Raw genomic sequence first — 26,746 nt, forward strand, 5'->3', positions numbered from 1 at the left:
GGCGAAACGTCGTGTTCTCAGATGAGTCACGCTTCTGTTTATCCAGTGACAGGTGCCGCAAACATGTGTGCCGTCGATGTGGAGACAGATCTAATCCGGCAGTAACTGTGGAACACCCCACCGTGCAACAACGTGGCATAATGGTTTGGGGCGTTATTGCCTACGATTCCAGGTCACCTCCAGTTTGTATTCAGGGCACTATGACGGCCCAATGATACTTGGATAATGTACTGCGGCCTGTGGCAATCCCCTACCTTCAGGGGCTGTCTAATGCAATTTTTCAGCAGGGTAACGCCTGACCACACAGTGCTCGCATCCTGCCAACATGCTCTGCAAGGTATACAGATGCTTCCCTGGCCAACGTACTCTCCTGACCTGTCACCAATCGAACACGTTTGGGATGTGATTGGACGGTGTTTGCAGACTCTGCCCCTGCTTCATTCTGAAGACGAACTGTGGCAAATGGTTGAAAGCGAATGTAGAGCCATCCCTCAGGACACCATCCACACTCTTATTGACTCCATGCCTAGACGTGTTTCTTCGTGCATTGCTGTCCACGTTTGTCCGACATCCTACTGAGCCGACGCCGTTCTCGCTCTGTATTCTGACTATCATTTTGAAATAAAGATCACTTATTGCTGCTTGCTGTCTCTGTCTTTTTTCCAAATTTCATCACTTTCTGACCACGCCTTCTTGGTGTTGCATTTTCAATGTCGAGCAGTGTAAATAAATCCTAAATCCGACCCGTGGAAAATTTATCATTTCTGAATGGCCCTTAGTCCTGTCAAAGTTGCAAGTACCTGCTCTTAAGTATTTAATGCAAAAATTTTATTTTCAGATTTTTACATTTTGCCGAATGGCATCAAAGTTTCGCACCGAAGATAAATGTGTTTCATTTCCAGCAAAGGCAACACATATTTTTAATTCACCGAGTTTATTAAACAAAAATTCAATAAATTTGCACAGAACATAAAATTTAAGAAAAAGAACCCGAATTCCAAATTCTGCTGATATTTAAGTATAAAATTTCCAGTGTGTAAAATTGGGTGGCTCTAGGTATCGCCTGTTTTCCACAATGCAACTACAAATAAGGAAAACATTATTTCAACACACCAGTGTAAGCTGCTACTCCGTTCTCCTGTTATATAAACGCGTGTTACAAATTTCCTCACACCACTTTTTCTTGGTGTTGCATTTTCAATATCGAGCAGTGTAAAAGAAATTACTTTTGAACTATGATTAAAATTTTTTGGAGTAATGAAATTTAAATTGTGCAAATTACATCCCATAGTGATTTTCCACATAATCTTGTTAAATTTTATTTAAGCGGAACTTTCTTAACTGTAGAATTTTGTAAAATTCTTTATGAAGATTCATCCAGTGTTTATTCAATTACTGTAAGCATTTAGTTTCGGGTGCTTACACATTATTGCAACCACCTTAGTAGAAAGTCATCAAATTTTCAGAATGTGCCAAACTTCTGTCAAGATGTGACAGAATGTGCAAAACCACAATCATAAGCATTCTCTAGGCAATCATGCTCATAGCAATCCACATTGCTATTTTTGTATGTGTTCTTTTCTTTTTGCTATATTCCAGGTTCCAATGGTTTTCATGCACAAATCATGATGTTTTTACCTTAAAGACAATTTTAAAGTATGCGCTCTTAGAATTTGTCAAAAATGGTAGAAACTACAGAAATAGTTCTGCACAAATACAGTAATTTGCTACAAAATCGCTAAAGGGTACAGTGATGAGATGCTTTTGGTAGGCCTGTGCGAAATCACAAACTTGTGTCTGAAACTGAGTTTGTGCAAGCATTTGTTTTTTTTTTTTTTTTTTTTTTTTATGAAAACAGATCGCTGTGTATATGAGAACAGCAAAAAAAGAAATTACAGAAGGATTTTGCAAAAAGCTTACGTGTTTGATTTTTGTAATTTATCATATAATCCATATTTAATAATTAAAATTTGTATTTTAAATTTTAAAATGCATTTCATTTTGATATGTTAATGATGTTTGTCAACTTGGGATAAACATCAGTAGCTTAGGAATGTTTTTTAAAAGTTCCAAAATCATCAAGATACACCCAACAAGTAACTTTTAGCTTTTCATCAGTAAAAAACTGCCGAATTAAGCTAAAGTTTTATTGTTAATATGTCAGTATCTAATTTTGCTTTTCATAAATCTGTAGTACATTATTAAGTTTATGCTCACAATACTAGGCACATTAATTACTAAATTTTCCCTTGAATTTAAAGGCCTGCAAGTGGTCGAACGGTAAAGTCGCAGAACACTGGTACTTCGGCCCAAAGTTCGAATTCTGACAAATGGGTCAGCTTCATGGGTGTTTTTAAGGTTTTCTTCTATATTTAATGTGTATATGAGCCAGTTTCTCTTAGAAAGTCCTCCATGAAGGCATCCCTCATCTTACACAGTTACCCCTTGAGTACTTTGCCATAATCAAATAATCCAATATAATGCAATCTTAGAGTTTAAAAGTACTTTGACAAATTAAAGCTTCTCATCCTTACTCTAGATCACAATAATTAATGATAAATTAAAGCTTCTCATGTTTACTTTAAATCACAATAATTAAAAATGTAATTTTTTTTCCAGTCAAAATGGATGTTGATACACACAGTGAAGATATTTCTGGCAAACATGGTATGAAATTATTTTTCTATCATATTACATGCATTTTGTATATTATGTTCTTTAATGCATTATTTGAATGCCGTTAAAAATGTACTTTTTCAAGCTTAGTTTAAGTTTAGCAGTTCAGCGGAAAATGAGTGTGAATTCTTTATTGATAAGGAATAGTAGTATTTATTTTTAAAAGTTTTTATATTTACAGTGTTAAGTTTTATTAATTAAAATGACTTTTTTGTAATTATTTTAAATCCGTAATTTTATTTACATGTAGAACAAAAAGTTTTAAGCATGTGTTTGATTCGTTCTAATGTGTTAATCTCTGCTTAAATGTTCTAATGTGTTAATCTTAAAAAATCTGTGCTTGGTTCTTAAAACCTTTCAAATGATCAACTGAGGTGAGAGGAGAAAATAGTGAGTGGCAACCTCCGGAACAAATAGTGCATATCATGAATTTTATTTGCTATTGTAATTTCCATGATATTTATTTCATGCACAGTTATTTATTTATTTATTTTTTCTGTTTTTATAAAAATTAAAACATTGAATTATAATTTGGTATTCTGATTTTATAAAATAAAGTGTTTGCTTTGTTAATATTTTAATAGTTCAAACCACAAGATATTTTAATCAAAATTTTAGTTTGGTTGATAAATTACAATTTAATATATATTGTAATTTCCATGATATTTATTTCATGCACAGTTATTTATTTATTTTTTTTTTCTGTTTGTATAAAAATTAAAACATTGAATTATAATTTGGTATTCTGATTTTATAAAATAAAGTGTTTGCTTTGTTAATATTTTAATAGTTCAAACCACAAGATATTTTAATCAAAATTTTAGTTAGGTTGATAAATTACAATTTAATATATATCGTCCAAAACATCTTTTTTATAAATTCTTAAACTTTGTAAATTTTAACTTTTTAATACTATATTTTAAAATATTTTTTGCACATGGATCATAAGCATAATCGTAAAATATAACTTGAAGTTGAAAATTTCAGTTTTTTTTTTTTTTTTTTTTTTTTTTGTTTGTTTTTTGTTTTTGTTTTCTATGTACAAATAAGTTGTTTTTATCAATTTAACATTTGCATCAGTAATTTCCTTACACATTAAATATAGCATTGGCCCCTTGGAACCAACCTTAAACCAAGCAAAATAGACTTGTTGTTTAATGTGTTAGATATTGGGTAAACATAACATTAATGTAAACCATTGTAAAACAATAAATGAATGTTAATTTATGTAATTAAATGCGTACTTATATTCAGATACCACCCATTTGTTTTAAAGCCATATTTGACTCTTATATGACAATATAATAAACTGAATGATGTTAATATATTAAACCTGCTTAGAGAATACAATTATAAACAGTCCTTTTTGTACAATTATTCTGCTACTAGAAACAATTACCCCCCCCCCCCCAAAAAAAAAAAAATTGCAGTTCCCAAATTAGTTTCGATATGAAGAAAAACAATTATATATCATGTAATGATAACTTCATCCGGAGATTCCGGAGCAGACTATAGTGAGAAACCTTCTATAAAATGGTCACAAAATTTTCACACTGAGAAGAATTGTTACCATCTTCCATAATTAGTATTCATTAGTAATCAAATGGATAAGACTAAGGAGCACTGATAGTTTGAACGCTGGTGAACAGGCTAGCTGCATGGGATATTTCTCATGTGTCACATGTACAGAAGTAATTTCTTTTAAATATACTTCATGAAAGTTTTCTACCCTCAAAAGATACTGTTTTCATGCTTTGCAATAATGATTAAGCAAATAAGAAAACATTCTCATTTACTACCATTAATACAAAGCTTAATAATAATAATAATAATTAAAAAAATTTAAAAAAAAACTTATACAATCTTTTATCAACTAAAATATTTTTATGTATGTTCTGGTTTAAGACTGCAAAAAATTTATTTATCAAAAAACAAGCTATTTAGTTTTTCATATTCACATTTCTACCGAAAAAATACAGAATTATGAAAACTCACCACAATTCTACAATCAGAAATAATAGCAAACTATAGGAAAATAGGCAGCAGATGTGTAGGCTACAGTACACAATTTGTTGCTCCTTACAAAATAAAAATTAGAGGCATCCAATGGTAGTAGCTGTTGTTGGAATATTTTATTTATACAGAAAAAGAAAATTCATGGTACTTCGAAAACTTATACAGAATTTCTGCTAGGGATGACATCTGAAATCATAAGCAAATGAAATTAAAATTGCAGATTAAAGACTGTGTGATTTCCTAATATATAATTCCAAACTCTGGAGACTAGTTAAGACGATAAATTTCGGCAGATTATTCAGAAAAGTCTTGACAATGATAGAAAATAATGAACATAGCAATACATACAATGTAAAATACTCCACAGATTCGTCATGAATAAAAATTACTTGATTGTGTTAATGCTGTAAGACTTTAAAAATTACATCTTTATTTTTACATTAACACAATGAAATGAAATAGAATTATTTAGATGGAGAATAATGCATAAACAAATTTTGTGTTAATTTCTCAATTATTATTTTTTTTTGGGGTGGGTTACTAGATGACCTGATTATGGTCACTGGGTTATCCCACATCAGCATTTTAATACATAGATTCTCTGAATAATCATTGTATATACAGTAATTTTTATCAATTATTATTGTTACCCTTTATTTAAAGATGTATCAAAAAGTTTTCGGTATCGAGACAGCAAACTGAGTAGAATATAAAGTTGTATTTGTTTTCGAAATTGAGATTTACATACTTCACTTTTCGCCCCTACTTTAAATTTTATATTAAATTATATTAGCATATCAAAACAAATGGAACTACTTTCTACCCAAGAAGTACAAACAAGTTACCATAAAATTAATAAGTACGTTCTTGTATACCAGTTTTGCAAAAAAATTGCGTTTGGCGATCGGAAAAGGATGCCAAAAGATCCTGGCGCAATGGTACTCTCTGATTGGTTGAATTTCTCCAGTTCCCAGCGGGTTTTAGCCGCCAATCTCAGACGCTAGTTTCCTCCCGGTTCCTCCCACAAGCGTCTAGCCCCTCAGATGCTAGTTTCCTCCTGATTCCTCCCTGATCATTTGTGCAGATTCATGCACAGCGTGTTTATGTCAAGGACCTCGGCATGCAGAAAGGAATCAGCTGACACCGACGCCATGCCATTAAGTTACGAGCGTGGTGCGCATTACTCAGTGCAAATTAATTTCTTTTATTAGTTTTTCTACAGTATTTTTCCTTTTTAATTCGGATACATATTTACATGTTTGATATTGATTTTTGGTTGTTTCTCATTTTCTGTCAAATAATATATTATTTTGATTTGTGTTTTCCCTTTTGAACCGTTTTGTTTAGTTGTTTAATTATAAATCTATATATAAAAGAATTCGCGATATTTATTCGTTCATTCATCTATAAAGAGATTTTTGAAAATTCAGCACCCAAGGGGGGGAGAGGGCAAAACATGTTTTTCATATGAGGAAGAAACAGATGTACACAAGAGTCTTGCAGTAAAAGTTTTCAATTTGGTGCCCCTTGTTTCTTGGCGATTCTTTATTGGCGCCAGGAAGGCACAATTTCAAGATGACCGCTACACAAAACCAAAATAAGATGTCAAAGAATTGCACAAACTCTGTGTCCATGTACACGTCGATCTGTTTTCACTTAAAAAAAAATCCTAAAATTGCACAAACTAGGCATTGCGCACTGCCTCAAATATGTCAATGTACAAGTCAATCTATTTTCGTTTAAATAAAATCAGGAAGCTAAAACAAAGTTAAAACTATCATAGTAACCAGAAGTGAGGTTTCATCGCAAAAATTTTAAAAAAATTGTCTCTAATTGAAGGGGCACTCAGTTCTACACTAGAGCGAGTCTTGCTTTAAAATGTATGGAACGTGAATACCTAAAAACAAGTTTCAGAAGTTCGGGCCCCCCAAGGACCCCCTACCCTTGAGAATTCAGCCCCCAAGGGGGTAGGGGGCAAAACATGTTTTTCACCTATTCCTTCATACTTTAGATATCCATAAGATTCAGTGGTGTATAAGGCCAGTGGGCTGGTGCGGTTTCGGGCCGATCGAGAAATTCGAACAATCGAATTGACACAGATGACTCGACGAGGCAGCCCTGCGAGGGAGGGTATGTGCGTAGAATTAATACTTTCTCTGAAAAGTATATCTTCCATTGGTATACCAAATGCTCAGATACGACAAATGGCAAAATCTGTTCTGGATAAAATATCAACTTCTAGAATAATTTGGATAATTTTGTCTGCTCCTGTATATTTAAAAATATTTCAATGTACTGAGCCAGTAATGAAATATTTGCAAACTAAAGGACTAGATTACATACTAGCGTATAATATAATTAGGGAGTCTGCACGCTCTTTAGAAACCATTTCTAGAAACTTCAATTTAATATTTAATGCATCAAAATTGTTTGCAACGGATAGCAATAATAAACTAGAAAGGCTGGGTTGTGATATATTTATAAAAGAAGAGCTACCTGTTAGAAGATAACAAAAAGTGAAACAAATGGACGATGAGGAATCGGTCGACTATAATTTCAATTGCTCTATCAAACAATTCAAAGTTATCGTCTTTAATTTTATATTTAATAAAGCTATTTAATCGATGGAAAGTAGGTTTAAAGGGCATAGGAAGTTGTATAAAGACATATCACTTCTCGATCCAAAAAACTTTTCAAAGCCGTTGTCGCCGAACACTTTCGACTATTTTTCTATATTATTAGGGCATTATGCAGGTGTAACAGCCGGTTAAAAATTTTGATACATTGACTGCCAGTCATGCGATATTGCGTGACGTTTTGTTATCAGCAAGGAGCCAAACATGCGCCAGCGCGTGATGTGGGGTGATGTTGCAGCAGCCAGACACGCGCTGACGCGGTAAAATCCTATACCTGTTATTCATTCTCAAGTTCATTTGGCATTGCATGCAGGGCATTTCTTCGGGTATTGACATGGAGTGAAAATTAGAATTTATGTATAAATAAACGCGGTTTCAAAATTATTGTTTTATTTTTTATTGAAAAAAATAATCTTTATATATTTTTAATAAATATAGAGATGATAGTGCAGGGCCTTCGCGCCCGAAAAAAAGAAAAGTTCAATATAAAAAGCTCTTACGGATGATGAAATAGCAAATTTGTTGACTGAGCTATCGGATGAGTACCCGAGAGATTTTAGTTATGACAGTGAAGAAGAATTCGTTCCTCTGACTGGTACCCATGATATTTCGGATTCTGACGATGAAGAACGAATCGTGCAAGAGGCTGCATGTCAGCAGAATGATTCAACTATGACGGAAAACGATTCAACATTAGTGAAAAAATTTCCTTTCATAAAATCCGAGTGTTTGCTCCAACCTGTTTCAGATAGCAATCCTACAGATTTCTTTCGTCATTTTTTCACTGATGGTATCTTGGAAGAAATAGTTTCTGAAACTAATGATTATGCCCGTAACGTACTTTTTTGCAAGGAAAAAAAGAAAAATTCTCGCATCAATGCTTGGAAGAACACCACAAAAGAGGAACTCTTGGTATTTGTGGGATTGATCATACATATGGGAACTATACGGATCAACAGTATACAAGATTACTGGAAAACAGATTCACTGTTTAGTTTACGTGTATTTTCAGAAAATATGAGTGGAATCAATTTTTGTTGTTACTGAGGGCATTGCACTTCGCAAAAATCCCAGATCAGAATACAGAGCTTCCAAAGGTTCGACTGTGTAAAGTAAGAGATATGGTGAATTTGTTCAACGTGTTAGTATCTGAAATAAATTACCCAGGGCATGAGATTAGTTTAGATGAATCGATAGTATTGGGGCATGGATGGCTTATATTCAGACAGTATATACCAATTAAATAAATGTATTTTTGGAAGCATAAAAGGTAGACCCTACTGAAGAAAGTAGTGATTTCTCGCTAAATAAACGTCACAAATATGGTATCAAGTTGTACATGATCACAACCCCTGATGGTATAGCTCTGAAATTTATGATATATACAAGCATATGTTGGATGATTCTGGCAGAAAAGAACATGCAAAAATAGTCGTTATGAATTTACTCGAAGGAATGCTGGATGTAGGTTATAGCATATTTATGGACAATTATTATAACAGCTATGAACTGTCAAAATGTCTTGCTGATAGGAAAACTCATTGCACTGGAACAATCAGAAAGAACAGAAAGACATTTCCGAAAGAGGTAAACGAAAAAAAACTGAAGAAGGGCAAACTGTAGCAAAGTATGTTAATGGTATGATGAATTGCAAAGTGGCAGGGTAAGAGAAATGTCATTTACATTTCCAGTAAATATAAAAATGATATGGTGGAAATAACAAACAAAAGAGGTGAAATTAAATCGAAACCTTTACCTGTAATTCAGTATAATAAATTTATGGCCGGTATTGAGAAGCAGGATGAGATGCTTGCTTATTATCTTTGTGAGAGAAAAACAACTAGGTGGCCTACGAAATATTTGTGCATATTTTGAAAATAATGATGAACAATTCCCACTTTATCTATAATAAGTATTTGAATGAAAATACATCACTGTATGACTACCGTTTGTCTGTGATACGAAGTTTACTGAAACAGCCATCTCTTCTTTGTGCTCCTGTGTGTGATCAGTCTGAATCTGAACATGTGCTGAGTACATGAGAAGAAAAAATTCTAAGAAAGCAATGTAAAAGTTGCTATTCTCAAGGGAAACGTAAAGATACAATATATGTTTGCAAATTTTGTGAAGGATCTCCCGGGTACTGCTTAGATTGTTCAAAGATAATACACAAATAACATTTTAGATGTATCTGTATAATGCCTTTGTAATTTTCTTGTTATAAATTCCTTTGTAATTTGTATAATTGTCTGTAATACACATTGATATAAAAAGAATGCATACTGTCACTTATTTTTCTTATTTAAATTTATTTTTTACATTCCACGCACCAGTGCTTAATCTGGCATTTGGGGAAAATTTTGACGTGGTGCCAATCATGCACTGGCGCGTAATTAAAAATATTCTTTAACAAAAGCCTTAAATAGTACTTAGGTATCACATAATTATCTTTTATTAATATTTTTAAATCATGTTTCTTATAATAAGTATGTTGGCATCTGGATACAATTTGCTTCCACATGGGTGGTAATAACTATCAATTTAACTCTAGTGACTGGCAGCCAATGTGTTAAGGACGAATATCAGGACCTAGTAATTAAATAAGAAATAATAAAAAATTCAATTGAAAATTATTATTCTGAATCTAATATTGAGCCAGAAAGAGAAAGAGTTCTATCTATTAATGAGCATTCATCCAAAGCTAAATGCAATTTCTTGTGTGCATATACATTACTCTTGAAATATAATTTATATAGTATTGTGTATGCCAATGTCTTTTTTGCTTATACGTTTGTACTCGCCCTATTTATAACGATGACTGTAAAAGAACTTTTTCAAAATGAAAAATTGTAAAAAGTAGATTAAGGAGTGCAATGAAGCAAACTAATTTGAAGTCATTACTATTGATGAACATAGAAAAGCAAAAATTAAAGATATAATGGAGAAAATATTTGCCCAGGCACCTTAAATTAAAAGATCTTTAAATGGCTAATTATGAATCAATCGCTGTTTTGTTTACATAATTATTTAGTCTCTGTTATTTATTGTTTGTACTTTATTTGAATATATATATATATGAATAAAGTGTTACTTTTCTGTAAAGGTAACACTGTATTCAGATATTCCGTCAAAACAGCTGCTGTGCGTTGAGCCGTATGTGGAGGAGCACAAAACCTACAGTAAGCATTCCACGCCTCTTGTTTTGAATGGCACGTAGCAATTTCCACAGTGTTTCACAGTAATGGTCAGCGTTTACTGTTTAACCACATGGAAGGAACTCAATGAGCAGAATGCCCTTCCTGTCCCAGAACACTGTGCACATCACTTTCCGTACCAACAGCGTCTGTTTGAATTTTGTCCTGACTGGAGATCCACTGTGCCGCCAATGCATTGACTGCTGCTTGGTTTTCGGGGTGAAGTGCAAAATCCAAGTCTCATTGCCCGTGATGATCCTGTCAAGGAACTTGTCGCCGTCATCGTGATAGTGTTGCAGAAATGTCAGTGCTACTCCTAAGCGTTCAATTTTATCTTCAGATGTCGGGTTTTTCGGCATTCACCTGGCACACAATTTTTTGAACAGCAGGCGCTTAGTGACAATCTCTTGCGACAAGGATTGTGATATCTGCAGAAAATGGCTGCTCAGCTTCATAATCGTGAAGCGATGGTTCTCCATCACAAGCTCAACAAGATCATCATTGATGAGGGATTGTCGGCCATTATGAAGAAGGAAGGCCATAATGAAGACGACGCTCTTCATTATGGACACTTTGACGACCTTCCAAAAACTGCCTACACCAACGATGCATCATCTGCTTTACTCATGATGTTTGGCCCATAGACCTGACGATGAATTTCAATTGGCACAAAACATTGTGCATTCAAGAACTTTATCACCGACCCAACCTCGCTGGCGGCAGGAGAAGGAATAAGAGCTTCCATTTCGTACCACTGCAACCACGCTACTGGCATGAGGCGGGACCTGTCCGGCTGGCATATGATTGATATGTCATAGATCTGTTAAGCATGTGCAATTGACATGGCTAATTACATTTACTTTAAAGGAGAAACATAGGGAAACTTACTTTCTGGATGTGCCTCGTATAATTTTATTATACACCTCTGTTTTCAACACAAGTATAAAATAATTTAACATTTAAATATAGATTTAGTAAAATTTTATAGTTTTTGTTATTAAAGATTTAGTTTTATTTATTTATAATGTGCTTATAATGTTCATGTAACTCCATATTTTATTTAAAGGATAGAAAAATCAAAGAAAAGGAAGTGCCATTTCAACAATCAGTTCAAAGAGGAATTTCCATTTCTTGTGTCAAAGAAAGACACCATTGTTTTCTGCAATATTTGCAGAGGAGAATTTTGTATTGCAGTTGGAGGCAAAGCAGCCTTAACTAAGCACTTAAACACCAACAAACATAAGCAATCATTAGATGCATCAGCTTCTAGTAGCAAAGTAACAATTTTTTTTTAAACTTCTAATTACTCCAAAGAGGAAAAACAGTTAGCTGTAATGGAGGGAACATTTTCATTTCATACAATAATTCATAATCAAAGTTTTTGTTGTATGGATTATACAACGAAATTATTGAAAAACTCTCACAATCCTAAATTTTCATGTGCCAGAACAAAAGGTGAGGCTATTATTAAATAGTATTCAAAAATTACTGTGAAAATATGCTTGCAGAAGACTTGAAAAATGCAGCATTTGTAACGGTTTTATCTGATGCATCAAAACAGGATGAAACAAAATTGTATCCAATACTAGTAAGATATTATAATATTAACAAGGGCATTCACGCAAAAATTTTAAATTTAAGAGTGCATTGAGGGCGAAAATGCTGAAATTTTGGCGAACCACCTATACAGAGTAATAAATGAAAACAATTTGAAATATAAAAGTTGTTGCATTAACAGCAGATAATACAAACACAAAGTTTGGTAGGTGAAGAAGCAAAGGAGTAAATAATGTCTATGTAAAATTACAAGATTTACTCCAAAAGAAAATACTAGGCATAGGTTGTAATGCACATATTTTGTCAAATGCAATAAACAGTGTCATCTGCCATGCCAATTGTTGTAGAAGTAATAATAACGACAATTTATTTGTATTTTAGTCGTTTTACAGTTCGAACGAATGCTTTAAAAAATTTTCGTGAAGACTCAAATGTTGAATACAAAAAAACTTTTAGGATATTCAAAAGTTAGATGGCCTGCTTTAACACCTGCTATAGAGCGTGTTTTACAATTATTTGAGCCTCTCTGTTCATATTTTTTTAAAGTTTAGACAAGTTTAAAAAAATTCTAGAATCTTTTTCCAATAATGAATTATCAGAGGTATTAATGTATTTTGTCCATAATCAGGCATCTGTTTTCCACAAAACGATTCAAAAGATTGAATGTGAACATGTTTCAGCTACAGAAGTCTGCGTTATTTTGAACGATTTTATCCTTCAATATAAATCACGATTTAAAGAAAAATTCATTGCTTTAACAATAAAAAGGAAATTGTCAAACTTGGTGGAATCAAATCTGGATATAATGGAAAAGTTTACCAAAGAAGCACAAAATTTTTATTAAATATGTTTCCAATATGTCAAAGAATGGTCAGAAACAAATATCACAATAAATAACAGTTTTAAATGGTGCTTTTTGACTTCAGCGCAAGTAAACTGAGCAGATATTGAAAATTGTGTTGAGTTTCTATTGAAAGAAATGCCTGATATTAAAATCGATGACAGTCATTTGTTTGAAGAAATTAGGAGATTGAACATATATTTAAACACTGATAAATTAAAACAGTGGGAAAATCAACATATTGAAATTGATAAAAGATGGGTGGAAACTTTTAACCATTTTAAAAATGAAACATTTTACATGAAAATTTAGGTATTCTTGTTTAATTTATGTTTTGTTGCCCTGGAACTAATGCAGCAGTTGAAAGAGTTTTTTCAATTGGTAATTTTTGGACAAGTGAGATATCAAGATTGAATGTTGATACTTTAGCTGCAGCACTTACCGTAAAATTCAATATGAAGACTATTTCTTACTCCAATATTTCCAGTATTTTGTTAGAAAATGATGTATTGACAAAAAATATACTTTTAATTAAATAATTAAAAGAGATGTAAACATAATTGTTGTATTTTTGTTTAAATTAATAAAATGTTTCATTTATTTGCAATTTACTTTTTTCTTAAACTTTTTGTTCTCATTTTCATTGTAAAAAAATTTGTCACCTTAGTAATTATCTTATTATTGCAGAGAACTTCTGAAGAATGAGAGAGAGACAGTATTATATAAATAAAAGAAAAGTATCACCTGACACATATAAAATATAAAACACAGGGGCAGTTGAAAAAAGATGTTTAGATGATAAAAATGAGCAAAAAGAATTGTGAATAGGTACTAATGACTATTGTTAAAATATATATTTTTCACTAGATGTGTTAAGATTTTTCAGTGGGACTGCAGGTAAAATTTTTGTGATCGAAAATAATGTTTAGAATCGTATTACTGTTTTCATTCTGTGAAGTTACTGTACACGTTTTGGTCAGTTTCCTTTTCTTTTTTTTGTATTTGAGAATCTTTGAGGCATTATATTTTTATTAGCTGGAATATCTTTATTAGCATTTGGGAAATGTATTTCTTGTGCATTTAACATATTAAAAGCTTCTAGTTGTGGAAATGCTGATTTTAGAATCCTGCTTAACACATCACATTGTTTGTCAGATTTTATTGAATCTACTAATTCTAAGCACATTTGTTTTAGTTCATTCTTTCTATGTTCCAGTGAGAGGGTCTGTGACTTTGTTTTTGCTACTTCATTCAAAATTAATTCCTTTTCGTCATCTATAATAAGTGGAGATTCGTTATGTGTGTTGTAGTATTTGTAGTGTGCTGATGTAAGTAATGTATATGTTTGCACATATTCCACTTAACTGAAGAATCAATACAGCTGCATATATATCGGTGAATGCATATATTGCACTCAGTGCACTGTATATGACACGTACAAGTTTTGTTATTTTTCTGTATTCCGTGTAGATGACACAGACCACCCATTCTCATTTTGTATTACTTGTAAAGATAGTGTTTCACTTGTTTTATGTCTTATTCTTAAATCTCGTATCTTGCTTGTCAATTTACCTTTGTTTGCTGTAATTAAGCGATCAATCATTTTATCTATAATAAATCTCATAATACCATGTATAGCCTTATCTCTTAACATTTTTTCCATGAAGATAGATATATTTTAATGTTTGGTGCATTTGTTCGATGTGCATGTTTCTGTTAATACCACTGTGAAGTCTGTAACAATATGCCGAGCTGAACGTATTTTGTAAATAATGTGTTTCAAAGTAATTTGCAAATTCAATAGTGTCAGGATCTTCTTTAAGTAATTTTATTGCTGCTTCTTTCAGTATATGAAAAGTATGAATGTCTTGTTCTTCTAAGAGAGATCTAATAATTTTATATGTTTTTGCCTGTTTTTCAGCACCATTGATTGGAATGAGTAATCCTTATTGAAGAACTGAAATTTGTATGTTAAACTGCTGAAGTGTATTTTATTTCAATATGTTGGTGATGTTTGCTGACTTGCAACAAATATTGATAGTTTGGGATTATTTTGGAAAAGCCACTAAAATTGTTGCTAGCAACTGACAAGTAACTTCTGTTTTTTCAGGTGTAAAAGAATAGCCAAATTGTGCCAAGGCAGTTGCATTAATATTTAAGTATATTAAAAGCTCGATTCTCCAGAAATCTTGGGAAATGCCATTATCCAGATAGTTGAGCATATAGAAAATGGAATTCACATTAGAAAAGCCAAATCAGTGGGGGGAAATTTCTGCTCTAAAATTATAAAAAGCAATTAAACTTAGTTACGAACTTGAATCTCAAACACTTACATTTAAAATTATATAAGATTTAAAAAAAAAGTGCATTTCAGACATTAAAGTTGACCTATTTTATAGGCCTCGAACATGAAAGTAAAACATCTGATCTGATTATAAAATCCTGACAAACGACTTTTAGGAATGAATATGGTGCACATGTTGATCCCTGGGTTTTGTAAAATAAAACGCATGGATTTTCAGAATTTTGCATTTCTCGTACTTGCATATCTACACTGACCCAATCATTTTCATGTTTCACAGAATTAGAAGACAAATTGAAAGATTTTACAATGTTATGTAAATCTTTTTTTGTAAGTAAATGAACCCTCTCAAGCCCAGTATCTGATATAGAATTTCTAATTTCATCTAAAATATTATCCAGAGGAATTTTTGATGCAATACTTTTTCTTTCATCTGTTGTTAAAAATAAGTGAAATGGCGGCACGTTTTTGAGCTCAGTATTTAGGGTTACCAAGGTTATCATAATTTTACGTTTATTGCTCCAAAATGTCGCCAAACAAATTTCTCGCCAAAAATAACTAATACTAAAGCTGTGCCTCAAATTGTATTTATATTTGAAAGTTTTTAAACAATCAGGGCAAAGAAAATCATTCTCAGCCACACTAAAATCATATTCACACTCAACCATATCAGTCACAACAAAATCAGATTTAGCACATATACTAGAATTGGAATTCTCTCACATGACTACTCTTTCCAGATTTTGATTCCATTCAAAATCATTAACTCCTTCTGAGGAAACAGAAGTATTTGGCTGTAAAATACTTCTCTCAACCACACTAATATCATCTGCACAATCATAGATGCCACTCAGAATAGAATCAGAATTATTGGAGTTATCGCACAGAGGAAACAAAATTCCTTCTGAGTAAACACAGGGCCGTTTTTCTTGATTTTGTGCAGAAGAAATGATAATTAAAGTAAAATACAAAAAGAGAACTGCTTCAGCTATAACACGGAATTAAGGCAGTGCAAAGAGCAGAATGAATTACAGCTTTGAACACAGTAATAAAGCACGCATGCGCGTCTTCAGCGAAATGACGACATGCGCAGCAATCTGCGCAGATGTTCAGGGAGGAACCGGGAGGAAACTAGCGTCTGAGGGGCTAGACGCTTGTGTTCCTCCCTGAACATCTGCGCAGATTACTGCGAAAGGTGCTCATTTCTCTGAAGCGCTTCAAGCGTCCCTTATTACTCTGTTATTCATTCTGCTCTTTTCACTGCTGTCTTTGGTGAAACAGTTCTCTTTTATATTTAATTTGATTATTATGTCTTCTGCACAAAATCACGAAAAACGGCCCGGCTAAAGTGCAGAATCGCCCACTTATTTGATTGGCGCTTTTTACAAAAGTAAGAAGAATTTGATTTTTGTCAATTTTCTTTTACTTTTTAAGTGAAAATAGGTCAATGTGTACATGGATAAAGGGAGTGCGCAATGTCATTTTTGTGCAATTCTGGGATGTTTTTTTAAGTGAAAAGTATGTGCAATTCTTAAAAACGCGCCAAGCCGTGAGCGATTTTGCACTTTTCCCAACGACCCTTTTCAGGGGCAAATACTTCTGTTTACTCAGAAAGAATTTTGTTTCCTCAGGTGTGCGATAATTCCAATTATTCTGATTTTATTTTGAGTGGTATGCATGATTGTGCAAATGATATTAGTGTGGCTGAGAGAAGTATTTTACAGTCAAATATTTCTGTTTCCTCAGAAGGAATTTTTGATTCTGAATGGAATCAAAATCTGGAATGAGTAATTGTGTGGGAGAATTCCAATTTTAGTATATTTGATAATTCTGATTCTTTTGTGACTGATATGGTTGACTGTGAAAATGATTTTAGTGTGGCTGAGAAAGATTTTGCGTGTCCTGATTGTTTAGAAAATTTTAAATATAAATACAATTTGAAACGCCATGTATATAAATTTCATTATAGTAATACTACATTAATTGAATCTTTAAAAAACCAAAGTTCTGTTGTGTTTCATGGAAAAAGTTCTAGTAGTATGGCTGATTGTGCAAATGATTTTAGTGTGGCAGAGAGTAATTTTGTATGCCCTGATTGCTTGAAAACTTTCAAAAATAAATACAATTTGAAACGCCATGCAAATAAATTTCACTCTAATAATACTGCATTAATTGATTCTTTAAAACGTGATCGATCACTAAGCTACAAATGTGAAGACTGCCATCTCAAATTTAGTGACTTAAAAAATTTGAAACATCATCAAAATAAAATTCATACTTCGAAAGTCAATCAAACAGGTAATTATGTGTGTCCTCTATGTTATGCTAGTTTTGAAAAGCGAGAAATTATATTTCATTTTAAGAATGTTCATGATGTTGATATGAATCATATTGAGCTAGAATTTAATTCATTTAATGATTTTTCGGCATGGAAGGCAGAAATTGAAAATAATACGCAGTCAAAATTTCTTATGGTAGTAAGTATACATGGTGTAAAATATTATAATTTCAGATGCGACCGTTCTGGAAATTTTATATCAGAAAGTAAAGGTCTGCATCACTTAAAAATCATTGGTAGCAATAAAATAAATGCATATTGTCCAGTTGTATTAAAAGTAACAGAACATAAAAATGGCAAATGTGTAGTGTCATATCAGAAAATACATATTGGGCATCAGAATGATTTAGGTCACTTATTTTTAACAACAGATGATAGAAAAAATATTGCATCAGAGATAGCAGCAAAAATCCCTCTGGATAATATTTTAGATGAAATTAAAAATTCTATATCAGATACTGGGCTTGAGAGGGTTCATTTACTTATAAAAAAAGATTTACATAACATTGAAAAATCTTTCAATTTGTTTTCTAATTCTGTGAAACATGAAAATGATTGGGTCAGTGTAGATATGTGGGTACGAGAAATGCAAAATTCTGAAAATCCATGCATTTTATTTTATAAAACCCAGGGATCAACATGTGCACAATATTCATTCATAAAAGAAAATCATTTTGTTTTAATAATTATGACAGAAGCACAAGGGGAGGTACTGAAAAAATTTAGTTCTGACTGTATATGTATTGATAGTACACATGGGGTGAATAGATACGGATTTGAACTCATGACTACTTACAATAGATGATTTGCACCAAGGATTCCCTTGTGCTTTTTTAATTTCTAATTGATGTGACCAATCAGTGCTATCAATTTTTTTTTTCATGTATTAAAGAAAAAGTTGGGCAAATACAACCATAAATATTTATGTCTGATATGGCTGAATCTTTTTAATGCTTGGAAGTCTGAAATGGGTTTACCACAGAAACGTCTTTTTTTTTTTTTTTTTTTTCTTTTGTGCATGGCATATTGATAGAGCATGGAGAAAATATTTTTAAAAATCAATGGTGCTGAAAAACAGGCAAAAACATATAAAATTATTAGATCTCTCTTAGAAGAACAAGACATTCATACTTTTCATATACTGAAAGAAGCAGCAATAAAATTACTTAAAGAAGATCCTGACACTATTGAATTTGCAAATTACTTTGAAACATATTATTTACAAAATACGTTCAGCTGGGCGTATTGTTACAGACTTCACAGTGGTATTAACAGAAACATGCACATCGAACGAATGCACCAAACATTAAAATATATCTATCTTCATGAAAAAAATGTTAAGAGATAAGGCTATATGTGGTATTATGAAATTTATAAGAGATAAAATGATTGATCACTTAATTACAGCAAACAGGTAAATTGACAAGCAAGATACGAGATTTAAGAATCAGACATAAAACAAGTGAAACACTATCTTTACAAGTAATACAAAATGAGAATGGGTGGTCTGTTTCATCTACACAGAATACAGAAATATACACTATACAGAAAAATAACATAACTTGTAAATGTTACATACAATGCACTGAGTGAAATATATGCATTCACCGATATATATGCAGCTGTATTGATTTTTCAGTTAGGTGGAATATGTGCAAACATGTACATTACTTACATCAGCACACTACAAATACTGCTACTTATACAGATACTGCAACACATAGGGAATCTCCACTTAATTATAGATGATAAAAAGGAATGAATTTTGAGTGAAGTAGCTAATAAAGATATTCCAGCTAATAAAAATATAATACCCCAAAGATTCTCAAATACAAAAAAGAAAAGGAAACTGACCAAAACTTTTACAGTAACTTCACAGAATGAAGACACTAATACGATTCTAAACATTATTTTGGAAGCATACCCCCGTTTTTTTTTTAAAATTATTTTAGAATTTGTATTATTTTTGTATTTTCTATGCATTATAATTTTATATATATTTTTATTTAGTTATGTTTAGCCTGTATTAAAATGTTTTCAAAGCAGTGTGAAATTGGAATAAAATTGAATATCAAGTTATTTAACACTATTCTGACTATGTTTAAATTTTTACGCTACTTTTGCATTTATCTCTTTGACTGTAAAAGTTGACTACCATTGGACTATCGAACTTTTATTTGATATACTATCCAGAATAATTAAAATGTTATGTTTTATGCATTTGCGTTTTATCCACAAATATTAAAATATAGTCAAAATGACACCATTGTCAAATATTAAAAGTTGCATAAAATTTAGTAAATATTTAGTTTATTACCACAAAATTAATTGTTAGGTCAGTCAAAAGTGAATAGCGCAGTCAGTAGAATTCAAAGAATTGTGTCTACATTTATATCACATACCATCAACCGACACTCCAATGTCAATAATATACTCACCTTTTATAGATGGACACCAGCTTTCATCTTATTCCCATATTATTTTCTAGACAACTCAAGTACCTTCTCTTTTATACCCTTGTTCATGTACAAGCTGAACAACACATTTATTACAAGTTTTCCTATCTATTGCTTTGATACCAAGAGATGCTGAAAACAGTTCCGTAACAACAAAAAAAATTTTTTTTAAACAAATGGCAAGCTTTTGCCTATAACGGCAATGGCCAATATTAAGGCCAGAAGTGGTAGCCATTTTATTATGGAGGCACCTAATAGGCCTCCACCATTACCTTCTATGAAGGGACAGACAATTTTACATCCATGTGTAACCGAATGTCCTCTACCAATATTTAGCAAAACTTCGACGTGCTTTTATTTGCCATTTGATTTATATAATACAGTCAAAAGTCGTTAATTCGGACCTCAAAGCTACAAACTTTCTGTGCATGCATCACGCTGACGCATGCGCGTAAGCCTTTACGGCTGCGAATATGCATATGTGCATGCGCATAATACGTTTACGCATGCGTGTTTAATGTATAACGGACGGTTAAGCTAAATTATCTAATTCAGTTAATGTTGCAGATTGCGTTGTTCCTTAATCTTCGAATTGGATCCGGCTTATTATTTTTTGCAGACTGTTAGAGCAATTTTATAAAAGTAAGCTTGAACTTTTGATTATGTCAAATAGAATTTCCGATTCTGGAGCTGCCAAAGGATCTACAAAGCGAAAGTATATTTCGATGTCCATAAAACAAAAAGTGAAATTGCTGTAAAAAATGGATAAAGGCATATCCTTTGTTTCTCTAACCATTCTGAAATCTGTTTATCAATTTCACGCTGCTCTGCGGGGGACGTCGCGGCGCACAATGGATTGGAAGTTGATCTGTCAGCACTATCCTTATCTTTAGGGCAGATGTTTTTATTTTATTAAGCTTATAATTCCTTACTAAATGTAGTATTTCATCTCGATGTACTCTGTCTTTGATAGAATTTAAATCAAATTCCTCGTCATTATAATTCACCTCCGATAGTGAAGAAAGTAACACAGAGGTTATTGAAAACGAAAAAATTTCGATTGACAAATTAGTCGGTATTCTCGATACAGCAATTATAGGACTTGAACAGCGGAACTTTGTAACTAAAGAAGAAATTATGTCTGTTTATAGAATTAAAGAGAAAGTATTATCACATAAAACGTAGCAACTTAAAAATAACATTGAAAGAAATGTTTAATAAAGTAAACAAATAAATATTAAGCTTTTTGTTTTTTGTAAATTTTGATACCCTTTAGATCATAATTGTTCTTTATTTCATAAATTACAGTTTCATATTTTTAATTATATAATTTCTGCATGCCATCTTACCAGATTTAAACTGATGATCTATAATCCGGGAAAATCGATAATCCGGAATCGCCGAAGTCCCGACGAGTCCGGATTAACGACTTTTGACTGTATTTTATTCAATGCTATACAGAATAACTGAAGAAAATTTTTAGACAATGATATTTGAAATATAGGTAAAAATAGGTTAGCAAGAAAATACAATTTTATGTGATGCACCATGTGTTATGCTTGTCTACAGAGCATAAGCTCATAAAATTGATTCTGTTTAAACTAAATGAACAAAATTGAGCCGGGAAAGAACTAGTAAATGAAGTAGTAATATAATAGAATGTGGAAGCATTTATAAGTTATTTTCAGTTATGAGTAAAAGTAAATCTTTATATTGTGTTTTCATGGATTTCAGATTTTTTAAAATACTGAGTATTGAAATTATCTCTTGTATTTTATTTGTTATCGAATTATTTTCATTTTTCATTTATATCATTCCAATACTTTTCATGAAAGAATTGTGCATCCATTTTACTGCTGATGATTTTTTCTAGGAATTGTTGGGCTTTTCGTGAAATAACAACCCAAAAAAATTGTGGCAAATTTAATAAATAATTTCTTTTCAATGATGTTTCATTTTATTTTAAAATGCATGCCCAATTTTATTTACCATTTGATTCTGATTAATAATGAAAATTATTGTAGGTTTGTAGGTTAGAGTGGATTTAATACCCTTGGATTATCGCTAAGTTGTTGTTTCATTTATTGCCAAATTGTTGTTATTTATGGTAACCTGAGTAGTTGAATGCTATGGAAACCCTATTATGATGTAATCGATTGCATGATTGCAGTGAATTTGAGTGATGGGAAAAGATTTGGAAAGGCTTGGCTGTGTGTTGGATTTTGGATAAGAAGTACGTTGTTATTTTGTGATTTACACAGTAAAATGGCTGTATGTGGTATTTGAAGAAATTTGTGGAAATTGAAGTTTCTGTACGATTTAGAACGAAACCAAAAAAAAGCAATTATTGACTGGTGTGTAAATAAAGGTTTCCTTACTAGCCATTATAAGTGTCCTGTTTGTTAGAAGGAAATGTGTATGAATGTCGGAGGATACCGCCACTACAGAGGATATTTTTTACTCTAATTTATGTGGCAACGCTAGTATACAGATTCTAGTTCAGATAATTTTAGGAAATTTTTGGATACTGTTAAGGAGTTTTGTTTGACTGAATACAACAAAATTTGTAACTAAGGTAAGTGGATATTTCCTGTGTGTAGTACTAAGATGAATTTCATTTTTTTATGTTATTTCATTGTTTGATTTAAAATGTAGTTTATTGAGAGGATATATTTTTTGTTGGCAGCTTTTTTTACTTCTATAGATTGATGTGTACATGGTCAAAGTCAAGGCAGTGCACACTACTTAGTTTGTGCAATTCTCTGATGTTTGTGTAACTAAAAATAGGTCGATGTGTACATGGATACTGAGTTAGTGCAATTCTTTGACTTGGCTTTGTGTAGCGGTGATTTTTGGGCGCAAAAATCACTGCTACACAAAATCTGCCAACTTAAGGCAACCGTGCTCATAACACAAACCTTCAGTCAAGGAACATTGTCATATTTGTATGCATTCTTTGTATTGTATAGTTATTGTGTAGTAGTTTTTTATAAACAGATCGTTATATTTTTTGCCTTTGCGAGGGAAAAATAGAACTTATAAAATATGCACTTATGGAATTGGCCAGCAGTGGAAGAAACTGCTGTGATACTTCTGCAGAGATACAGTTTTTTGCCACAAAATAAATTAAGGGAATAATGATCAGATTGTTTGGTAGGTGGCTAGCATATAGTGAAAAGTTTTGTGCAATTCTCTGATGTTTATTTTAAATGAAAACAAATCATTTTATATATGGGGAGGAAAATAGCACAGAAAAATTTCATGAAATGTATAATGTAATCCTTATTGAAGAACTGAAATTTGTATGTTAAACTGCTGAAGTGTATTTTATTTCAATATGTTGGTGATGTTTCCTGATTTGCAACAAATATTGATAGTTTGGGATTATTTTGGAAAAGCCACTAAAATTGTTGCTAGCAACTGACAAGTAACTTCTGTTTTTTCAGGTGTAAAAGAATAGCCAAATTGTGCCAAGGCAGTTGCATTAATATTTAAGTATATTAAAAGCTTGATTCTCCAGAAATCTTGGGAAATGCCATTATCCAGATAGTTGAGCATATAGAAAACGGAATTCACATTAGAAAAGCCAAATCAGTGGGGGGGAAAATTTCTGCTCTAAAATTATAAAAAGCAATTAAACTTAGTTACGAACTAGAATCTCAAACACTTACATTTAAAATTATATAAGATTTTTTTAAAAAAAGTGCATTTCAGACATTAAAGTTGACCTATTTTATAGGCCTTGAACATGAAAGTAAAACATCTGATCTGATTATAAAATCCCGACAAACATGATAAGTGGTGGAGATGTTATCAATCATTCCAGCAGAAGCAGATTCTTCTTTAATTAGTTAGATAATAAAGAGACACAAATTATAGATATGGCATATAAAAAATTTAAATCACTTAGTCATAATTTTTCACATCACTTTGTCATTGTTAATCTTGTTGTTATTGAAGGGTATGTGTTGTTTCTTTTGTTGATATCAGAATCCTGTAACTTTGTAAATACTCCACTTCATGCAGTCTCAAACATTAATCTTGTTTTTAAAATGCGAGGAAAATCTAGAACTTATAAAATTAAACCAACTTATCGAGAATTAATTGAATTTGCATTAAAACAAAACAAATTTCTTAATGTTGTGTTGTAATGTCACATTTATCCATTATTGGCACTAAATCACACTGTTTGGCGACAATACAGGATGAATATAAAAAAGTGAGCAAAACTTTAGGGGATGATAGAAGGCAACTATACAAGCAATATTCGTCATGGAATGTATGGTCGGAACACAAACGACGAGCCTGCTAGGTGTCATTGTAAATGGTATAAAAGGGCCGGTCCTCACACCTAATGGCATTTTCTACCATGGATTGCTGAGAGGATAACTGGTTACACAAACCACGAAATTTCCAGGGTGATGAATTGGCGGAGGTGGTCCCATAGCTTGGCTACCAAGATCACCGTATCTCTCGTGTTTGGACTTTTTCCTGTGGGGTCATACAAAATGCTTAATCTATAGTTGCCCTGTTGAAACCAATATGGATCTAGTTGCCAGGATCACCGTTGTTGACAGCGATATTCGGGAAATCTCTTTGCAAACGTGCATCAGTCCCTATCCCGCAGGTGTGAAGCTTGGATTACAGCTGGGGGAAGGTCTTTTGAGCAATTTCTTTGAGCATATACATCAGTTACATTCCTGCTAATAAAATGTTTTCTGAAGTATCTCTTCTCATCTCTCATTCACTAAATTTTTGGGGAAGATTTTTTTTCCTAAATTCCGGTTACCGAGTTAAAGTATTCTGGTTACTTGAGCTTTCCAGTAAGTTGAATGCTGGATAGTTACGCTTTTACTGTACCAAATTAAATGTATTATAAGTGATATGGGTAATTAATCATGTTAATTTACTTTATATAAGTTGTGTACATGGATTAGTCTCTTGTTTATGTTGATATTCATGCTATTCTTCATGTTCTCCTTATTGCTTTTAGATGTTAAACTGGGAGATTTATCTTCATCTGAAATAGAAAATGCAGCTAAAGAAAAAGGTAATTATGTATTACTAGCATTCTTCCTGTTCATTTCCAGTTTATGTTTCTTGATACCTTCAGATATTTTTATCGAACTGCCTAAGTCCCACCTGTTCATAGACAAAAGCACAGAAAATACGTCACTTATAGGGATCAGCAAGTCGATTAATAAAGTATTATAGAATAATTTTCTTTTAATTAAATGAAAGTCTTCAAATGGCAGAGAAATTATGCCAATTAAGGGATTTAATAACTAAATCAGTTCGACTGAAACTTCATTTTGAAGAGTGAAGTCAACAGCTATTAATTTCAATCAAGATTTTAAAACTAAGCAAAATGGCACTTTTACTTTGTTGTAGATTTTGAACAGTTATCGATTCTGAAGGCTATCAGGCAGGAGCAAAATAATTCTGCAGAATTTGTTTGTGTTCTGGGGGGGGGGAGGGGGAACACTTCCTGAAAACATCTACACCAAACTACGGTTGCTTTTTTGCCTAATTTAAAATTTTGCTTATTGACATATTCTCTTCTAGTGAGGAATGCTCTCGGAGTATTAAAACAGGATTACAGCATTGGTTAAATAATTTCCAGAAACTTCTTGAGCAGTTCATTAGTAAACTTTTGCATTAAAGACATTATAAACATTTCATAAATTAGCTTTTGCATTTTTGTAATTAAAGTTCTGTGAATATGTTAATTCATGTTTCTAGTTATATTTACATTAAGTTAGCTGAATTTCATTGCTGTTTTGAAGGATATTTTTCCTCTTCATTTAATGGAATGTCCAAACATTGATCGCATTAAATGGAGAGCACTGTACTATATTATCCACTCAATGCATTTTGAATTTCTCTTTCAGATTGCAAAACACAAGCTGTACCATCTACTCAAATAGACTGTGATGCAGAGAAAACAGGTAATTTCATATATTAACAGTTTTCACATATATGGTAGAATCTACATATTGTCAGTGACGTAGCTAGGTGTAAGGAAATGGGGACATTTGTATCCATAAAATTTTCTTTCTCTTTGCCATTCCATTTTGGCAGACAGGAGATGGCATGAAATATTAAGTGGCCTTTGGATGCTAAAAGTTCTAGCTATGCCTCTGCATATTGTGAAACCAAAGATTATGCAGATTAGTGAATTTTGTAGATTTATAATGTTCATCACTACTTGGACTATGCTGAATGTAGAGGAACCTAGTGGACTGTGTAGTGACTTATCACTGGATTCATGTGTATAACGACAAAGTCTATAGAAGGATTCTGATATCTTTTTATTCACTCAAAGAAATATTCACAGACAGCCTCTTCTCGGGCATACAGGGTAGTCTCCACTCGGGCTTCAAATCAAGATAATAAAAAATAAGAAACTAATGACTTAGCCAAAGCTAGACGCAATTACGTAACGTAGTTGGCCCTTAATTTAACTTAGCCCGTGATTATCAACAAGCACGTACAATATGGCCTAGCATAGTAGGTTTAATAGTGAAGTAGCCTGATGGCAAACACATGCCATGAAGGACTCCTAATCTCTCCTACTGAAGTAAGCTGAATCTTTCTTAAATACTCCTTCTAACTCATTTACATTCAACACGATTCTAAAAACTCATTCTGGTAGGGAGCTGTAAAGGAGAAACAAGAGTTGAAAGGAAAGGGTTTTAAAATAAAAAATAACTGTTATAAAATTAAAATA

The 26,746-nt window shown here is 32.3% G+C and overlaps 1 protein-coding gene across 5 annotated transcripts in view; it reads left to right on the plus strand.

The window, feature by feature from the left end:
- The window catches only part of LOC118201699 (uncharacterized), a 118,363-nt gene that overhangs the window by 11,836 nt on the left and 79,781 nt on the right, over positions 1 to 26,746 (plus strand). For 2 of the 5 annotated variants that reach the window (XM_085812111.1, XM_085812112.1), the window contains exons 1-3: positions 16,867 to 17,520; positions 25,010 to 25,066; positions 25,908 to 25,964. In XM_085812111.1, the coding sequence (XP_085668237.1) occupies positions 17,073 to 17,520; positions 25,010 to 25,066; positions 25,908 to 25,964 (562 nt within the window). In that variant the 5' untranslated portion in view covers positions 16,867 to 17,072. The other 3 variants (XM_085812115.1, XM_085812114.1, XM_085812113.1) reach the window with 3 other exon arrangements.

The sequence above is a fragment of the Stegodyphus dumicola genome, chromosome 2 (assembly GCF_044657685.1).
Source record: "Stegodyphus dumicola isolate Sdum_Otavi_A_Nest chromosome 2, ASM4465768v1".
Lineage (NCBI taxonomy): Eukaryota > Metazoa > Arthropoda > Arachnida > Araneae > Eresidae > Stegodyphus > Stegodyphus dumicola.